Source organism: Geotrypetes seraphini, chromosome 6 (assembly GCF_902459505.1).
Source record: "Geotrypetes seraphini chromosome 6, aGeoSer1.1, whole genome shotgun sequence".
In the NCBI taxonomy this organism is placed as follows: Eukaryota; Metazoa; Chordata; class Amphibia; order Gymnophiona; family Dermophiidae; genus Geotrypetes; species Geotrypetes seraphini.
This window is the reverse complement of record NC_047089.1, coordinates 116,063,769-116,081,482: the sequence shown is the minus strand read 5'-3', so window position 1 is coordinate 116,081,482 and position 17,714 is coordinate 116,063,769. Positions and strand designations below refer to the sequence as shown.

Below are 17,714 nucleotides of genomic sequence, written 5' to 3'. Positions count from 1 at the left end.
TAGCTGAGGCGCACCTCTCTGTTAGTGTAGGCCAGGGGTAGGCAATTCCGGTCCTTGAGAGCCGGAGCCAGGTCAAGTTTTCAGGATATCCACAATAAATATGCACGAGATAGATTTGCATCTCAAGGAGGCAGTGCATGCAGATCCATCTCATACATATTCATGGTGGAGATCCTGAAAATCTGTCCTGGCTCTGGCTCTCGAGGACCGAAACTGCCTACCCTTGGTGTACGCTGTCTCCTTATAACAGTTTCTTTTCAGGTTTATGATGTTTGCAAACCTGTTTCAATTGTTTATGGTTAGACTTGTTTCTCAGAGAGTTTCCCTGTACTTGTTCTCTTCAGGTTTGGTTATATACTTTTGGACTCACTGGAAGTCAGAGGGCAGTCCTGAGGTAAGAAGGGAGGGTTAAAATATGTAAATAAGGCTTCCTATAAGAAATCTCGCAAGAAGGGATTCATAACCCACATGTACTATTATATGTGGATTTACAAGAAAGAAGATTAACAAAGGTAAGAACCTAATCTTTTATTGTTAAATGATTAAATATATCCTTAAAAAACTGATGGTGTGCATTGATAGTTTTTGCGACTTATCAGTGTGCTACAAGATGAAAAAGGTTGAAAATCACTGCCTTAGACTACTGGAATAAGAGAATATGATTAACCTATCTGTGAACATTGAAAATGTAACCATATTGTTTACTTTGTAGAAATAAAGATGTCCCAGTAGATCACCGAGATTTTTGGTATGCAACTTACACATTATATAGTGTGTCAGAAAAGATGGAGAATGAAGACAAAATGAGTGATAATACAAGTGCAAGCTCCAGCAGTGATCAGTCACCCTCAGGCAGGCAGCACACCATGGTGTCTTTCTTGAAACCAGTGCTGAAGCAGATCATCATGGCTGGAAAGTCCATGCAGTTATTGAAGAATCTGAATTATAAAGATCTTTCCTTACAGCAAGCTTTTTGTAGAGGTAAAAACAGTTTTTCTATTAAGTGCATGCATAAATAGCAACTTCTAATATGATAATTCTAAGTGTGTTTCTCATTTGGAAGTACCCATCACCATCTCTGTGTCTATTCATCCAGATGCACGTAAGTACGTCTCTTACTCTGGATTTTTTTTGCTTGAAATTTAGCAAATTAACTGTTTTAACAAATTCAAATCAATTTACTGTGAGAGTCCTTGGTAGATGTTTTGGATTAGCAGTAAAAACTCACTATTTCACTGTGCCCTAAGTATGTTCTTCAAATTTGTTTTCATTGGATATTTAATCTTTTCAATGGTATAACATATATGATGGATGGATGCATGTGTATGCATATATATAGGCAGTCCCCAGGTTAAGAATGGGTCCCAATTTTTAAACGGTTTTTAAGTTGAATTTGTATGTAATTCGGATCTTGGCATTCTTCGCATCTTCTCCACTTCCTGAGGTCCCTCTTGCATCCCTTTCCATCCATCCCATTGTTCTCTCTCCACCACCACATCCAACATTACTCCCTCTTATCTCTGTCTTCTGCATGCATCTCTACCTCCTTTTCCACCACCATGTCCAATAATTCTTTCTCCCATCCTATGCCCAACAATTTTCCTCTTCATCTCCCCATTTGTACCATCTCTCCCTCTCACTCAGACACTCAGTTCTCCCTTTCTATTCCCTCCCCCCACCGCAGCATCTCTTTCCCTCACTCCCTCCATTCTTTCATCCTATGGCTCATGCTCTCTTCCCTCCTTCCTTCTATCCTTTGTCCAAAGTTTGTGCTCCCTCCCTCCTTCTCATGTCCCAACACGCCCCTCGTTCTCCCTCCCTTCATTCTGTGCCCCAAGTACATGACTCCCTCCTCCTTCCAGCCGCAGTCATTTCTCTGCACAAAGTCTTGGGCAGCAGCTCCTCTGTGCGTCCCACAGCTGAGCCAGAAGCCTTCCCTTTGACGTCAAAAGAAGCTCCTCCCATGTTAGAGGGAAGGCTTCCAGCTCAGCTGCAGGACGTGTGTAGGAGTCGCTACCCATGGCTTTGTGCAGAGAAACAACAGCTGGAAGGAGAAGGGAGCTGGTCAGAAGGTAAACACCCGCCGGAGGGAGGCACATACTTGGGGCACAAAATGGAGGGAAAGAGAGGGGTGTACTGGAACACGGGAGGGAAAGAGAGGGATGTGTTGGGATTCGGGAGGGAGGGAAAGGGGCACATTGGGACACCGAATGTAGAACAGGACGCCTGTTCATAAGTGTAAGTCTGATGTTCATAAAATGGGGACTGCCTGTTTGCAATTAAATACATATATTATTTTCACTTTAGCTATACTAATATGCAAATACTGATTTAGTGTAGCAGCATAATTATATTCTTTCTGAGAGGAGAAAATAGGGAAGAAGCCATTCTTTCAAGTTTCAAGTTTTTTAGGATTTTATATACCGCCATACCGCCTTTCCTTAGCAAAGCAGCAGATGAATCCAGAGACCAATGGGAATAGCCCACATCTACCAGCAGGTGGAGATAGAGAAACTGATTAACAGGTGGTTATATTGGCTGGCAATCCTGCTGTCTCATTAGTATGCTCTATCTCCCAGCAGGGGAAAGTCGCTATTCCAATAGCTCCTGGATTCTGGCTGGAAATTTCAGTTGCTCCTGTTGAGATTTTCTCTTCAGTGAGACAGGGGTGTTCGGCTGAACGGTGCCGGCTTTAGAGGTTACACTTGGGCCCCCCCTTGTCCCTGCCTCACCCTCCCTCCAATGATAGAGGGTTTGATTGAGTCCCTATTTTTTCTTCTTCCCATGGTTATAAAAAAAAAAAAAAAATCAGGACTCCACACTCCACAGTTTATGAAGGGTTCTTCGGGCCTCATGGTACTGAGCAACCGGCTTTTACCGGCATATACCGGCACTGATGGGCTCTAGCCTCTGTATGTGAGTATGCTTCTTTTGGTTTGGAGGCGCGCTGGAGCTTGTGAGCTATCGCGGGGGTGAAGCTGTGTTCAAGTGCTGGTGGCCTCCATGATATGTTTGGCCCAGGAAGCGGCAGTACCTCGGGACCCTCTGGGTGTGTGGCTGGAGGTTGTAGTGGCTTTGCTTTTGCCACGGGCCAGAAGCACGCATTTTTTTCCTTGGCGCTGGTGGAGGCTCCTCTAACTTAGGTCCGAGCCGTTCCCGCTCGCAGAAGCGCGATCGTGGGTTAGTTTCCCGGGCGGTAGCGTCGCGGCAGCTGCTGCTATTACTTTGGCTCGGAAGGTTGAAAAAAAAAAAAGCGGCAGTTCAACGCAAGCGTGTTTTCTTCTGCTGGGGAAGCTCCGCCACGGTTTCTGGGATATTCTGGAGGTGGAGGACCGCTGATTAGGTAATTTTCCGGCATTTGAGGGAATCCGTTTTCCGCGCTTGGGTGTACCGCGCTTAGAGTCCTCCATGGTTGGCATTGCCACAACGGGGCGCCGGTGGTTTTCCCTGACTGCGTTGAACGGGTGCCGCGCCTCTCCGTTATCAGCTGCGCTGCAGCGGGTGATCTCTTCTTTCACAAGGCCTCTCTGTTTGTTTGAATTTTACACGTGGAGGGAGTGCAGCCCCAGTAGAGGTGATGCAGCGCTTAGGGTCTTAATGAGTATTATTTGCTACACTTCTAGTTACTGGGTGACCATGCACCTTAGGCCTGGGGGTAAATGGGAGGGAAGCTCTAGTTTCTCTGCCCAGTTCAGCTTTTCTCTACACAGGGGGGAGCAGGAAGGTCCTTGGCTGCACAAATGCGATTTGCAGCTTGAGATTTCCCGGCACTTGGTGGGGGTTTCTCTTTCTTTCTCTGTGGATCTCCTAAAAAGAGCAGGTGCATACTTGTCTGTTTTCTTTTTTCCCTGTGCAGTGCTTTGTGTGTGAAGTTGCATGTTAGCTTTCTTTCTGGTAGTGCGGTTTATCTGTTGGGAGTGCAGTTTGGGAGCGCAGTGTGTATGGTAGTGCTGCGGAGCGGCTTTCTGTCCCTGTGATGTAAAAAAAAAAAACAACAACAAAAAAAACCCACTAGCCCATGAGTGGCCTAGTGGTTAGAGCAGCTGCCTCAGCACTCTAACGTCGTGAGTTTGATTCCCACTGCAGCTCCTTGTGACTCTGGGAAAGCCACTTACCACTTCATTGCCCTAGGTACAAAATTTTTACCCTCACATCAAGGTTGCCTTTTGGGTGCGTTTGGTTTTTGGAACTCCTGGCACGCAGTTTCAGTTACTGCAGCCTGCTGCAGTTTTTTATTCTATTCATTCTCAGTCTTCCGTTTTGGTCTACTTTGCTGAAATTCGGTTTCTTCTCCAGCTAAGTTTTGATGACCACGGCTGTATTTTGTGAGGATCCTTTCTTCTGCTGTCACCTTTTTAAGCTTTCTCGTGGACAAAGAGCTGTCCTAAGGGCAGTGCACAACTCTTTTGTCTCATACCTGTTGCGTTGCTGTTGTTTTTCAAAGGCCACTAGATACATCAGGGGGCTGTGTACACTTTTCAGGTTGCTTGCACCTTTGCCTCCTCCTCAGGTTTTATGTTTCTCTTTGAAGCTTTCCGCGTCCTCTGGACGGTTCTGGTAGTGCTTGGGTTTCCACTACCTACATGGTGGCCAAGCTGGGGGGCATTGGGCAGCTATATACTTTTCTGCTGACTACCTGAGAGTCGATTTACCTTTTCTCTATGAGCTCAGAATCGGCACTAGGTTGCCTGCCTCGCCTGGAGCAGCGCTTTCGGTTTTGGCACTTGCCATTTCACCTATCTTTGGCTTCACGATCGCTTGTGGAGGTGGACGGTGGTACCGTTTTGACGCTACCAGACGATTCATCCAATTTCTTCTAGTTTGCCTCTAGTCTCGGAGGACTTCCTGACATTGGTCGGATGCGAAAAGGGTGTTTTCTTTTCCTTAGTTCGTTACACGTACAGATGAGGTATTTACAGCGCTTTTTTCTCCGGTACTATTGATATGTATATCAGGATGAGATTTTTATTCATATTGGAAACACTGGTGTTTCTTCCGCAGACTTAGATGTGGGGTCTCGGTTTCAGATTGGCATTCTTCTTCGCTTTCCAGGACGATGAGCAAGGGATTCTGTACCGTTTCTAGGATCCATAGTGCTGACTACACTAGGAACTTCGGCTTGCTTTTCCCTTCTTTCTTTCAGCAGTCGATTGTTGTTCTGGTGAGTTCCAGTATCTCAGAGTAGAGAATGACACGGTGGCGGTTTACCCGCGGCCACCGCATTTTAGCCGTGGGTCACCCGCCGAAAACGGGGAAGAAAACTAGCAGTCGCTGCGGCGACGGGGACAAGGCCATTCACCGCCCGCGGGACGGTGAATGGTCTTGTCCCCACAGTGAGGCATGAAGGATCGCGCGGTCCCCGCAGCTCACACCCGCCTGCCCAATCGATTCTAGTGTTTAGCCAGCTCTCTCCCTTCTCCTCACCTTAGTTTGTAGATTTTCTTTTTCGGCGACCCGCACGCTATCAGAGAGCCGCGCACGCGCGGCTGCTCAGTGTTCAATCTTCTGCTCTGACGCAACCGGAAATAGGAAGTTGCAGAGCAGAAGATTGAACACTGAGCAGCCGCGCGTGCACGGCTCTCTGATAGCGTGCGGGTCGCCGAAAAAGAAAATCTACAAACTAAGGTGAGGAGAAGGGAGAGAGCTGGCTAAACACTAGAATCGATTGGGCAGGCGGGTGTGAGCTGCGGGGACCGTGCGGGAGTGAAAGGGAAAAGGATTCTGGGCCAAGGGGATGAAGTTGGAAAGAAAAACCCACAGCAGGAAAGAAAGGGAAGGACTGGCAGGTGAGCCAGATGCTAGAAGTAGGGGGGGGGGGAAGAAAGAGGGAAAAAAGCTAGATGGGGTTGAAAAGAAGAGACACACTGGTATGGAAGAGGAAGATAGGGGAAATCTGGACACAGGAAGGTAACAGAAAGAGGGGAAATTATGTGCATGGGGCATAGGGACAGAGACATAAAGGGGATTTGCCATGGGGATGGTATATGGACACAGGGGGGGCAATGACAGATACATAGGGGAGATATTAGAAATGGAGAAAATAAGAGCACAGAAGCGAGATGGTTTGTGGGGATGGGACAGGGACCGAGCTCGCAGGCTCCAGTGGCTTGCACAAATTACATTGTAACGTGCCATGAAAATAAGAGGGAGGAAGGTAGATAGATAAGCCACGTGAGAGGAGCTGAAGGGTAGTGGAAAGGAATAGGACAGACATTGAAGGAGGGTGGACAGGAACAGACCCCGAAGGGAAATGTGGAAGACAGAGTGGGAAGAAGACAGATGCCAGACTATGCGGGAGCGGAGGGAAGAAGATGGGTGCTAGACCAATTGGGGGGGGGGGGGGTTAAGGGAGAGGCACAGTAACAGCAAATGGAAGACGCAGAGAGAAGACACACAGTGGATGGAAGGAATTCAATGAGAAGATGTGGAAAGCAGAAACCAGACAACAAAGGTAGAAAAAAAAATTATATTTATTTATTTATTTTTTGCTTTAGGATAAAATAGTATATTAGTTGTGTTGATAAAAATTTATAAACAAAGCCCTGCCAGCTGAACATCTCTTTCTCTAGTTCAGCAGCAGGAACTTTGATTTATAAGAAAGGAATAAGCTAAATATTACAGTACTAAGGCTTATATGGATGCAGCGGGGACGGTGACGGGGCGGTGAATGGGATGGCAGTGGCGGTGATGGGGCGGTGAAAGGGATGGCGGTGAAGGGAACGGCGGTGACGGGGCGGTGCAGAGGATGGTGGGCCGATGACGGGGCGGTGACGGGGACAGATTTTTTCCCCGTGTCATTCTCTATCTCAGAGCTCCAATTATTTGGTATGCTCCTCCTGCTTCACTCGGTTTGTTTTAGTGGCTCGGCGCGATTTCTCTTGTCGAGACATGCCTGGCTCTTTACTGAACTAACTTATGCCCACCGCCCATCCCGGGCTGTCGGGTTGGGGCGGCTCGGTGACTTCCGTCCTCAGCTCCAGGAGTCAGGTCTTCGGAGGCAGCTCAGTAGTGGTTCTTTCTTCTACTCTTGAGCAGAGTCAGGCTACTTTGCTAGAGCATCAGTTCTTTCTTCAGGAAGGACGCTGGGGGTCCTTTTGATCAGTATTTGGATGAGGATATTTCTCTACAGCTGGGGCAGTAGCCGTTGTACTCAGTTGGCAGGCGAAGTTGTTCGGCTTCCATTGGGTGCTCTCTCTTCTTCATCTTCTGTTGGCTGATCCTTTCGTAGATCTAGGTCTAAGTTTAGATAGACTCTCCGTGATTTCTGAGCATGGTCCATTTCTTGTATGTTACAGAGTGCTGGGTGCACTCTGGAGAGTGGGCATGTTAGTACTAGTGTTATCTTCTGCATCCTGGATAGTGAGATTTGTGGCTCAGGCATTCTTGCTCTGTTTACGAACGTGATATCTCCTGGGTCTAGTCCGCATAGCCTCGTCTCTCGATTCTAGGCTTCCTTACTTATTCGGCGGACCCAGGGAGGGGCAGTGATAGGGGGTTGATGCGTGGCTCCTTTGTCGCCTCCGCCTTCTCTGTTTCAGTGTTGGCCTCTTGCTGAGGATGGCTTGGATTGGCCATCTCGAGCTCGCCTACTGGGAGCGGTATTTGTATATTCGCTGGATGAGCGGCCCCATCCTTATTAGAAGGATTTACTAAGTCTTTCGACAGCTGGGCTACAGATGTTTCCGAGTATCTCTGTCGTTGCTCACCTGGGGTCCAATCATCATGGATATTGGAACTACTATAGTATTAAGACCTAGCCTTTTGGAAGTCTTGGCCGACTTGTTCTGGTTTGGCAAAGCGGGTTGTTTCTACGCTTATCTGGGTGCTACGGACATCTTCTATTGTGGCTTCTACTTCCTTTTGGAGGTTGTTTGTTTCCTTTCTTGGGTGCTTCTTATCGTTTGAACCACTCCAGAGTTCCTTTTTTTGACACAAGTGTATTGCCAAGAGCTTAGCGTTCAATTCCCTTCCGCTTCTGGAGCCTTTCTTGGCTTGTTACAAGGACTGGGTAGGTGGCTCTTCGTTTCCTTCTCAGCTTTATGTAGTTCAGTCCCTAAACAGAGTGCGGTATGTTCAGGCACCTCATGGAGAGTACGATTTGGAGTATACTCCTCACGTATTTCTTCGCAGTTTACCGAAGGCTTTATTTCCTCCTTGTCTTTTGGGGATTCCAAAGGGCTGTGCCGTTGAACAGGGTGTTCTTGTGGCCATGGCTTCAGCTCTGCAATCCTCTATGTGGCAGGCCTTGTTCAACGGGTATTCCTATTTCTGATTTCCAAAATATGGGGTATCAGTTCGGCTGGTAACACTATTTCTTTCTAGGAGGGTGTCATCCTTTCTTTTCCGTCAGGCTCGCTTTTTCCTTCCTTCTTCCTGGGAAGTGATTTTGGGAGCAGTGCTTTTATTCACTGCATTTTTTGATACGTATGTCGAGTTCTCCGCGAGCTCGGTTCTATCAACTGTTAGTGTTTATATCGCCTTTTGATATTCAAAGGACGCCGCAGGCGTATGGCGGTGTCCGATGCCTACTTCGCTCATTAGGTCCAGGAGAACATTCTTTATGCTTGCCTACGGGCGGGGGAGCGGGTGGCGATTGAACTTCATGACCATTCCGCTGGAGCGATGGCTGCTTCTTGGGCTCGGCCCAGAGGTTTTTTGCCTTGGTGGAGATTTGTCTCACGGCTAACTGGTCTTCCGAGAGTACCTTCTCTCCGCGTCTCTGCATGGATGTGCGGGCACATGCGATAGGGGTTTTTTTGATGCTTCGGGCGTTGCGAAGGCGGCGTTTGCTTCCCACCCAAATTAAGGATTGCTTTGCTACATCCCATTGATCTCTGGATTCATCTGCTGCTTTGCTAAGGAAGGTAAAATTATGTTCTTACCTGTTAATTTTCTTTCCTTTAGAAGCAGCAGATGAATCCAGAGCCCCTCCCTTTCTGGTAGTTGTCTATCGGTTTTGTCTTAAGCAACTTACGCGGTTTGTTGTGGTTGATGGTTGTATTCGGTATCTTTGCCTTTTCTCCTGGGAAGAAGTTTTTTTACATGTGATGCCTATTGCTGGTTACGTGTGCTTGGGCAAGGAGCTATACTAATGAGACAGCAGGATTGCCAGCTAATATAACCACCTGTTAATCAGTTTCTCTATCTCCACCTGCTGGTAGATGTGGGCTATTCCCATTGGTCTCTGGATTCATCTGCTGCTTCTAAAGGAAAGAAAATTAACAGGTAAGAACATAATTTTACCATCAAGATTATCTAAGCGGTTTTTACAATCAGGTACTCAAGCATTTTCCCTCTCTGTCCCGGTGGGCTCACAATCTATCTAACGTACCTGGGGCTATGGAGGATTAAGTGACTTGCCCAGGGTCACAAGGAGCAGCGCGGGGTTTGAACCCAGAACCCCAGGGTGCTGAGGCTGTAGATCCAACCACTGCGCCACACACATTCTCTTTCTGAGAGAAGAAGAGTAGAAGACATGCATTGAGGTAAGTATATATTATTTTGCTCTGAGCTTTGATAGGTTTGGGGAGAAAAGCTCAATTGTAGGTTCCCTTAAAAGAGCAAAATTTACTTAATCTCCATAGAATAATAGTCTTTTATAGTTCTATAGATCCTCCATGGTAGTATTTTCAGAAATGCTTTCAGTTCCACGTGCAAGACACAAGAGGCAGGCAGAGCTCCAAAGTCTTAATATGTAGTTGAGACAATGGTGCACGGATGAGGGATTTAGATTTGTTAGAAACATAGAAAGATAACGGCAGATAAGGGCTACAGCCCATCAAGTCTGCCCACATTATTGACCCACCCTTTTAAGTCTACTGACCCTCTTAAGTATAATTGTAATTATACTGCCACTCTACTGACCCTCTCTTTCAAGTCTATACCCTAGTGATCCTATCCCTTGGCATGATCCTCGTAGGGATCCCACATAGGTATCCCATTTGTTCTTGAAGTCTGGGATGCTGCGTGCCTCGATCAACTGCACTGGAAGCTTGTTCCAATGCTCAATCACTCTCTCCATGAAGAAGTACTTCCTGGCGTCTCCACGAAACTTCCCTCCCCTGAGTGTGAGCGGATGTCCTCTTGTGGTCGAGGGTCCCCTGAGAAGAAAGATATCATCTTCCACCTTGACCCGTCCCGTGATGTACTTAAATGTCTCAATCATGTCTCCCCTCTCCCTACGCTCCTCGAGAGTGTAGAGCTGCAGTTTGCAGACCCTTTAGCCCCGAGACCATCCTGGTGGCCATCCGCTGAACCGATTCAATTCTGAGCACATCTTTACAGTAATGTGGCCTCCAGAACTGCACACAGTATTCCAGATGAGGTCTCACCATGGCTCTGTACAATGGCATCATGACTTCAGGCTTCCTGTTGACGAAGCTTCTCTTGATACAACCTATCATCTGCCGTGCTTTAGATGAAGCCTTCTCCACTTGAGTGGCAGCCTTCATGTCGGCACTGATGATTACTCCTAAGTCTCGTTCTGCCGTAGTCATGGTTAAAGTTTCTCCATTCAGGGTGTAAGTTCTGCATGGATTTCTGTTACCGAGATGCATGACCTTACATTTCTTGGCGTTGAAGCCCAGCTGCCATATCGAGGACCAACTTTCTAAAGTACGCAGGTCCTGCTCCATAGTATCCTGTAGATTGTAGCCGTTTACTATATTGTATAGTTTGGCGTCATCAGCGAATAAGGTTACCTTACCTTGAAGCCCTTGAGTCAGATCCCCAATGAATATGTTGAAGAGGAGTGGGCCCAGGACTGAACCCTGAGGCACTCCACTTGTCACCTCCGACATTTTAGAGAGGGTACCGTTAACCACCACCTTCTGAAGTCTGCCACTAAGCCAATCTATAACCCATGCAGTTAGAGTCTCTCCTAACCCCATCGATTTCATCTTGTTCAGCAGCCTGCGGTGTGGGACGCTGTCAAAAGCCTTGTTGAAGTCCAGGTATATGACGTCCAAGGACTCTCCTGAGTCCAGCCTTCTTGTTACCCAGTCAAAGAAGCTGATAAGATTGGACTGGCATGACCTATCCTTGGTGAATCCATGTTGACTGGGATCCCGGAGATTTCCCTCGTTCAAGATCGTATCTAATTTATGCTTAATTAGTGTTTCCGTGAGTTTACACACTATTGAGGTGAGACTCACTGGTCTATAGTTCTCAGCCTCAGCCTTGCAACCCTTTATATGCAGAGGAACGACGTTGGCTGTTTTTCAGTCCAACTGAACTTTCCCCGTACTTAGTGAGAGATTGAAGAGCATTGCCAACGGTTCTGCTAGAACATCTCTCAATTCTCTGAGCACTCTTGGGTGTAAATTGTCCGGTCTCATGGCCTTGTTTACCTTGAGCCTTGTCAGTTCGTTGTAGACGTCCCCAGGTATGAACTCAAAATTCTGAACGGGTCTTCCACGTTTTGTTTTGCCTTCAACTGTGGTCTGTGTCCCGGTGCCTCGCAGGTGAAGACTGAGCAGAAATATTTATTTAGTAGTTCGGCTTTTTCGGAATCCGCCTCCGCGTAGTTTCCGTCCGGTCGTCTAAGGCGTACTATACCGTCTGTGTTCCTTTTCCTATCACTGATATACCTAAAGAAGGATTTGTCCCCTTTTTTAATGTTTTTTCCAAAGTTTCTTCCACTCGAAGTTTGGCCTCCCTAACTGCTGTTTTGACCACTGCAGATCTGGTCTTATATTCTACTTTAGTTTCTCTACTCTGCGCACGTTTGTACGAAAGAAATGCTTTTTTCTTCTCTTTAATGAGGTGCGAGATCTCCTCAGTGAACCATTGGGGTTTGTTATTTCTTTGCCGTTTATCTACCGATTTTATGTAGCGATTAGTTGCTTCGTGTATGGATGATTTTAGGTATGACTACATAGTTTCCACATTACTCTGCTTGGTCCTGCAGCGTCTGATGAATGAAATCTCCCATGCGTGCAAAGTCGGTGCCCCGAAATTTGAGTACCTTTGTTTTTGTGATTGATTTAGGGAATCCTTTCCCAAGGTTGAACCATACCATGTTATGGTCGCTGGAGGCTAGCGTATCTCCCACCGAGACCTCTGAGACACTTTCCCCGTTGGTGAGTACCAGGTCTAGGATCGCCTGGGCCCTAGTGGGCTCCGTTACCATCTGTCTGAGATGTACTCCTTTTATGGAGGTCAAAAGCCTCCTGCTGCTGCTAGTTGTTGCTGAAAATGTGTTCCAGTCTGCATCAGGCATGTTGAAGTCCCCTAGCAGTACAGTGTCGCCCCGTAGAGTGATATTCTCTATGTCTTCAATTAATTCTGCGTCCTTGTCTTCCAGTTGTCTTGGAGGTCTGTATACTACACCAAGATACAGGCATTTTTTGCCACCTCTTGCCAGGTTTACCCAGAGGGACTCCCCAGTATACTTGACATCTGTGATCCTGGTGGTTTTGATGTCCTCTTTAATGTATAGTGCTACCCCTCCACCTAACCTGCCCTCTCTGTCCTGACGAAGTAAATTGTACCCCGGTATAGTCATATCCCACCCATGTGTGTCCGTGAACCAAGTTTCGGATATCGCCACCACGTCTAGGTTGGCATCTCTTATTTCAGTTTCCAGTTCTAGAATTTTATTGTCTAAACTGTGTGCATTAACATACATGACCCTCCACACTTTGTGTTTGCTAAGTCCCTGTAAGGCGTTTCCTGTCTGAGTCTGTGTGGCTCCTAGAGAAATGTTTGCAAAGTGGGTCCTTACCTCTAAAGCAGAGTGTCGACTCATCCCATCAGAATAGTTCCTTTCCACACCAGTATATGAGTAGGTCCCCTCCCCCAACTTACCTTGTTTAAAGCCCTGCGAAGCAGGCGGGCTAGTCGGTGTCCGAAGATGTTCTTACCTCTGCTGGTCAAATGGAGTCTGTCTGGTCCCTGATGTCCCTGCAGCGCCTCTCCATGATCCAGGAATCCGAAGTTCATATCCCGACACCATCCTTGTAGCCATTCGTTCGTTCTCTGGATACATTCATCTCTGGCTCTTCCCTTGCCTCTGACTGGGAGGATTGATGAGAAGACTACCTGCGCACCCGTTTGCTTCAGCCTCACACCCAAGGCTCCGAAGTCTCTGGTGATGGTCTCTGGAGTGTTTCTGGCAGTGTCGTTCGTACCTATGTGGATAAGAAGCATAGGAAAATGGTCATGAGGTGTAAGTAGTTTACCCAGGCTGGTGGTGATGTCCCATATCTTGGCTCCAGGCAGACAGCAAACCTCCCTTGAGTGTGTATCCGGTCTGCAGATTGGTCCCTTGGTGCCCCTCAGCATGGAGTCCCCAATGACTATAACTCTGCGCTTCTTCCAATTTGAGGGGGAAGTCGGTCAACAGATGGAGCTGTGTGTTGGGCCTGCTCCTGTTCTTCGTGTTGTGTCTGCTCCTGTACTATGTCGTCATCTTCTTCCTGAAGAATCTGGAATCTGTTCTTCAGGATGAGTTGAGGGATTGACGTAGGGTTGACCTGTTGGGAAGAAAAAGAAGAGGATGAAGAGATTGAAAAAGGGGGGTGGGGATCTCCTATGTTTACCTGTGGAAGAGGTCACCAACTGCCAGGTGTTATTGCCGCCAGCCATTTCCTGTATCCCAAATGTTGGTTTCAAGGCTGATGATTTGGGTGTCTCGAGAATGGACTTGTCGTGGGCCTGCTCTGTGATTTGGGACAACTCCTGAACGACTCCATCGATGTAGGCTTCATCCTCTCGGATGCTTCTCAGGCGTACCACCTCCTCCCTGAGGCTCCACAGTTCCTGCATGAGGGCTCCATCCAGCTGAGCGGCCTCCTCTGTCTGCGTGGAGACTGTAGTGTAGTGCCGGGGGATGGACTCGGTCTGCACGGAGACCTCTGTCCACCATCCTGAATCCTCCGCACGCCGTCCGTGATCTCCTCCTGGATCCCCATGGTGGCTGAAATCCTGGATTTGATTGTAGCCTTGGCGCTTCTAGTCCTTCCTGCCATTTCCAAGTTGTGAGTTAGTTCTGCCTGTCAGTAAATTAGAAAAAGAAAAAGAAGTTAAGAGCTGAGGGTATCTGGAAGGGTGGCTGAATGTGAGTTAGTGTGAGAGTTGTAAGATAAGTATGTGTGATTAGGGGTGGTTTAGGGTAAAGGGTGATTAGGGGTAGTTTAGGGTAAAAAGATAGGTTGCTGCTCTAAGGTAACCTAGTCGAGTGTAGTTTGGCTCTCAAGACTCTCCTCAAGGCTCTCCCCAAGGCTCTACACAAAGGCGCTCTCACTAAGGCGAGCGCCTTTGCCACTCGCCTTCGCCGTGCACCGAATGGCTGCGCGCCGTTGGCTCGCCTCCTTTAATGGAGGAGCCCGGTCGCGAGTCGCTGATGCGGTGGGGGTGGGCGGAGCTTCTCTCGCCGCTACCCCGAAGATGTCCCCAAGTGGTCCGGTGCTCCTAGCGTCCTTCTCTGTCTCCCCTTAAGCTCCTCTCTCCTTCTGCCTCCTCCTGCCTGATCCACTGCTCTCCTCTGCAACCTTCTGGGAAAGGGGGAACTTGTTCCGAAAAGATGGCCTCCACCTTAACCAGGATGGAACCAGGCATAAGAACATAAGAACATAAGCAGTGCCTCCGCTGGGTCAGACCAGAGGTCCATCGTGCCCAGCAGTCCGCACACGCGGTGGCCCAACAGGTCCAGGACCTGAACTGTAATCCTCTATCTATAGCCCTCTATCCCCTTTTCCAACAGGAAATTGTCCAATCCTTTCTTGAACCCCAGTACCGTACTCTGCCCTATTACGTCCTCTGGAAGCGCATTCCATGTGTCCACCACACGTTGGGTAAAGAAGAACTTCCTAGCATTCGTTCTGAATCTGTCCCCTTTCAACTTTTACGAGTGCCCTCTTGTTCTTTTATTATTCGAAAGTTTGAAGAATCTGTCCCTCTCCACTCTCTCTATGCCCTTCATGATCTTGTAAGTCTCTATCATATCCCCTCTAAGTCTCCTCTTCTCCAGGGAAAAGAGTCCCAGTTTTTCTAATCTCTCAGCGTATGAAAGGTTTTCTATCCCTTTTATTAGACGTGTCGCTCTTCTCTGAACCCTCTCGAGTAACGCCATATCTTTCTTAAGGTACGGCGACCAATATTGGACGCAGTACTCCAGATGAGGACGCACCATCGCCCGATACAATGGCAGGATAACTTCTTTTGTTCTGGTTGTAATACCCTTCTTGATTATGCCTAGCATTCTATTCGCCTTCTTAGCGGCCGCTGCGCACTGTGCCGTCGGCTTCATTGTCATGTCCACCATTACCCCCAAGTCCCTTTCTTGGGTACTCTCCTTCAATAATATCCCTCCCATCGTATAGCTGCACCTTGGGTTTCTGCTACCCACATGTAGTACTTTACATTTCTCAACGTTGAACTTCATCTGCCATCTCATCGCCCATTCCCCTAGTTTGTTCAAGTCTCTTTGCAATTCTTCGCAGTCCTCTTTAGTCCGAGCTCCACTAAATAGTTTTGTGTCGTCCGCAAATTTTATTATCTCACACTTCGTCCCTGTTTCTAGATCATTTATGAATATATTAAATAGCAACGGCCTAAGCACCGAGCCCTGCGGGACACCACTCGTGACCCTCCTCCAGTCCGAGTAGTGGCCCTTCACTCCCACCCTCTGTTTCCTACCCGCTAACCAGTTTCTGATCCATCTATGTACATCTCCTTCCACCCCATGGTTCTTCAGTTTTCGAAGTAGGCGTTCGTGGGGTACTTTGTCAAAGGCTTTTTGGAAGTCTAGATATATGATGTTTATGGGGTCACCTCTGTCCATCCGTTTGTTAATTCCTTCGAAGAAGTGCAATAAGTTAATTAGGCACGATCTCCCCTTGCTGAAACCATGTTGACTGGTTGTCAGAAGTTTGTTTCTTTCAAAATGTTCATCAATGTTGTCTTTTATAAGTGCTTCCACCATTTTACCTGGAACTGAGGTCAGACTCACCGGTCTGTAGGCTGCTGGGTTCTAACGTTTAAAAAGGAGATAGAACAGCTTTTAAACTGAGATGTGGGGGAACATTTGCCCAGGAGCAGAAGGTTAGGTGTGAGGTATCCTTGAAGGATACTATTGACACAAGATATTTAGGGAGTCCGAGTAGAGAGGTTTCAATAATGGTGAAAGAAAGCCAGGAGGGTTTAAGAGGAAGGCAGAGTAAAAGACTCAAATTTTCCCTGTCGTCTCAGCAGCCTGTAATTACAAGGAAAAAAACCACAATTTGAAGTGTCTGTATACAAATGAAGGAAGCCTAAAAAATAAAATAGGAGAGTTAGAGTATATAGTACTGAATGACGAGGAAGATAAAATAGGAATCTCAGAGACCTGGTGGAAGGAGTACAATCATTGGGACACTGTATGGATGGGATGCAAACTTACTGGGATATAATCTTTCTAGGAAGGACAGAGATGGTCAAAAAGGTGGAGGAGTAGCTTTCTATGTAAAGATCAATATCTAAGCGACCGAAATGCAAGGGACCTGGGGAAAGGAAGAAGCGATATGGATCGCTCTGAAAAGAGAAGATGGAATGTCTATCTACGTGGGTGTAGTCTACAGACCGCCGACTCAATCGCAGCAAATTGATAAGGATCTGATTGTGGATATCCAAATGTTTGAAAGGAAAGATGAGGTTCTGCTGTTGGGAGATTTCAACCTGCCAGAAGTGGATTGGAATGTTCCATCAGCGGAATCAGAAAGAAGTAGGGAGATGGTGGATGCCTTTCAAGAGGCTCTGCTCAGACAAATGGTGATGGAACCCACAAGGGAAAAAGTGATATTGGATCTGGTCCTCACAAATGGAGAGTATATCTCTAATGTTCGAGTGGGTGCTCACCTGGGAAGTAGCGATCATCAAACGGTTTGGTTTGATATAACAGCTAAAGTGGAGGGCGGCCGCACGTTACTTAAAGTCCTAGATTTCAAACGTACGGACTTAAATGCAATGGGAGAGTACCTGAAGAAAGAGCTGTTAGGATGGGAGGACATAAGAGAAGTGGAAAGACAGTGGTCTAAGCTGAAAGGAGCGATAAAAATGGTTATGGACGTTTATGTGAAGAAAATAAATAAAAACAAGAAAAAAGAAAACTGATATGGTACTCCAAACTAGTAGCGGAGAAAATAAAGGCAAAAGAGTTGGCGTCCTTGAAATATAAAAACCCCAAGAAGAGGAGTGCAAAAGGACTACAGGGTGAAACTGAAAGAAGCCAAGAGAGGGATACGTCTGGCGAAAGCACAGGTGGAAAACAAATGGCTAAAAATGTAAACAAAAGAGAGACAAAAATTTTTTCAGATATATTAGTGAAAGGAGGAAGATGAAAATGGAATTGCTAAACTAAAAGATGCTGGGAACCGATATGTGGAGAGTGATGAGGAAAAAGCAAATGTGCTAAACAAATACTTCTGTTCTGTGTTCACAGAAGAAAATCCTGGAGAAGGACCGAAATTGTCTGGCAAAGTTACATGAGAAAATGGAGTAGATTCTGTGCCGTTCACGGAGGAGAGTGTTTATGAGCAACTTGAAAAACTGAAGGTGGACAAAGCGATGGGACCAGACGGGATCCATCCCAGGATACTAAGGGAGCTCAGAGAGGTTCTGGCGAGTCCTATTAAAGACTTGTTCAAAAATCTCTGGAGACGGGAGTGATTCCTGGGGATTGGAGGAGAGCGAATGTGGTCCCTATTCATAAAAGTGGTCACAGGGATGAAGCAGGA

General features: G+C 47.1%; 1 protein-coding gene across 4 annotated transcripts in view; it reads left to right on the top strand.

Annotated features, from left to right (window-relative positions):
* Positions 1–17,714, top strand: part of TUBGCP5 (tubulin gamma complex associated protein 5) — a 1,496,334-nt gene that overhangs the window by 760,466 nt on the left and 718,154 nt on the right. For all 4 annotated transcript variants that reach the window (XM_033947661.1, XM_033947658.1, XM_033947659.1 and 1 more), the window contains one exon: positions 713–981. In XM_033947661.1, the coding sequence (XP_033803552.1) occupies positions 713–981 (269 nt within the window). The remainder of the gene's footprint in view (positions 1–712; positions 982–17,714) is intronic.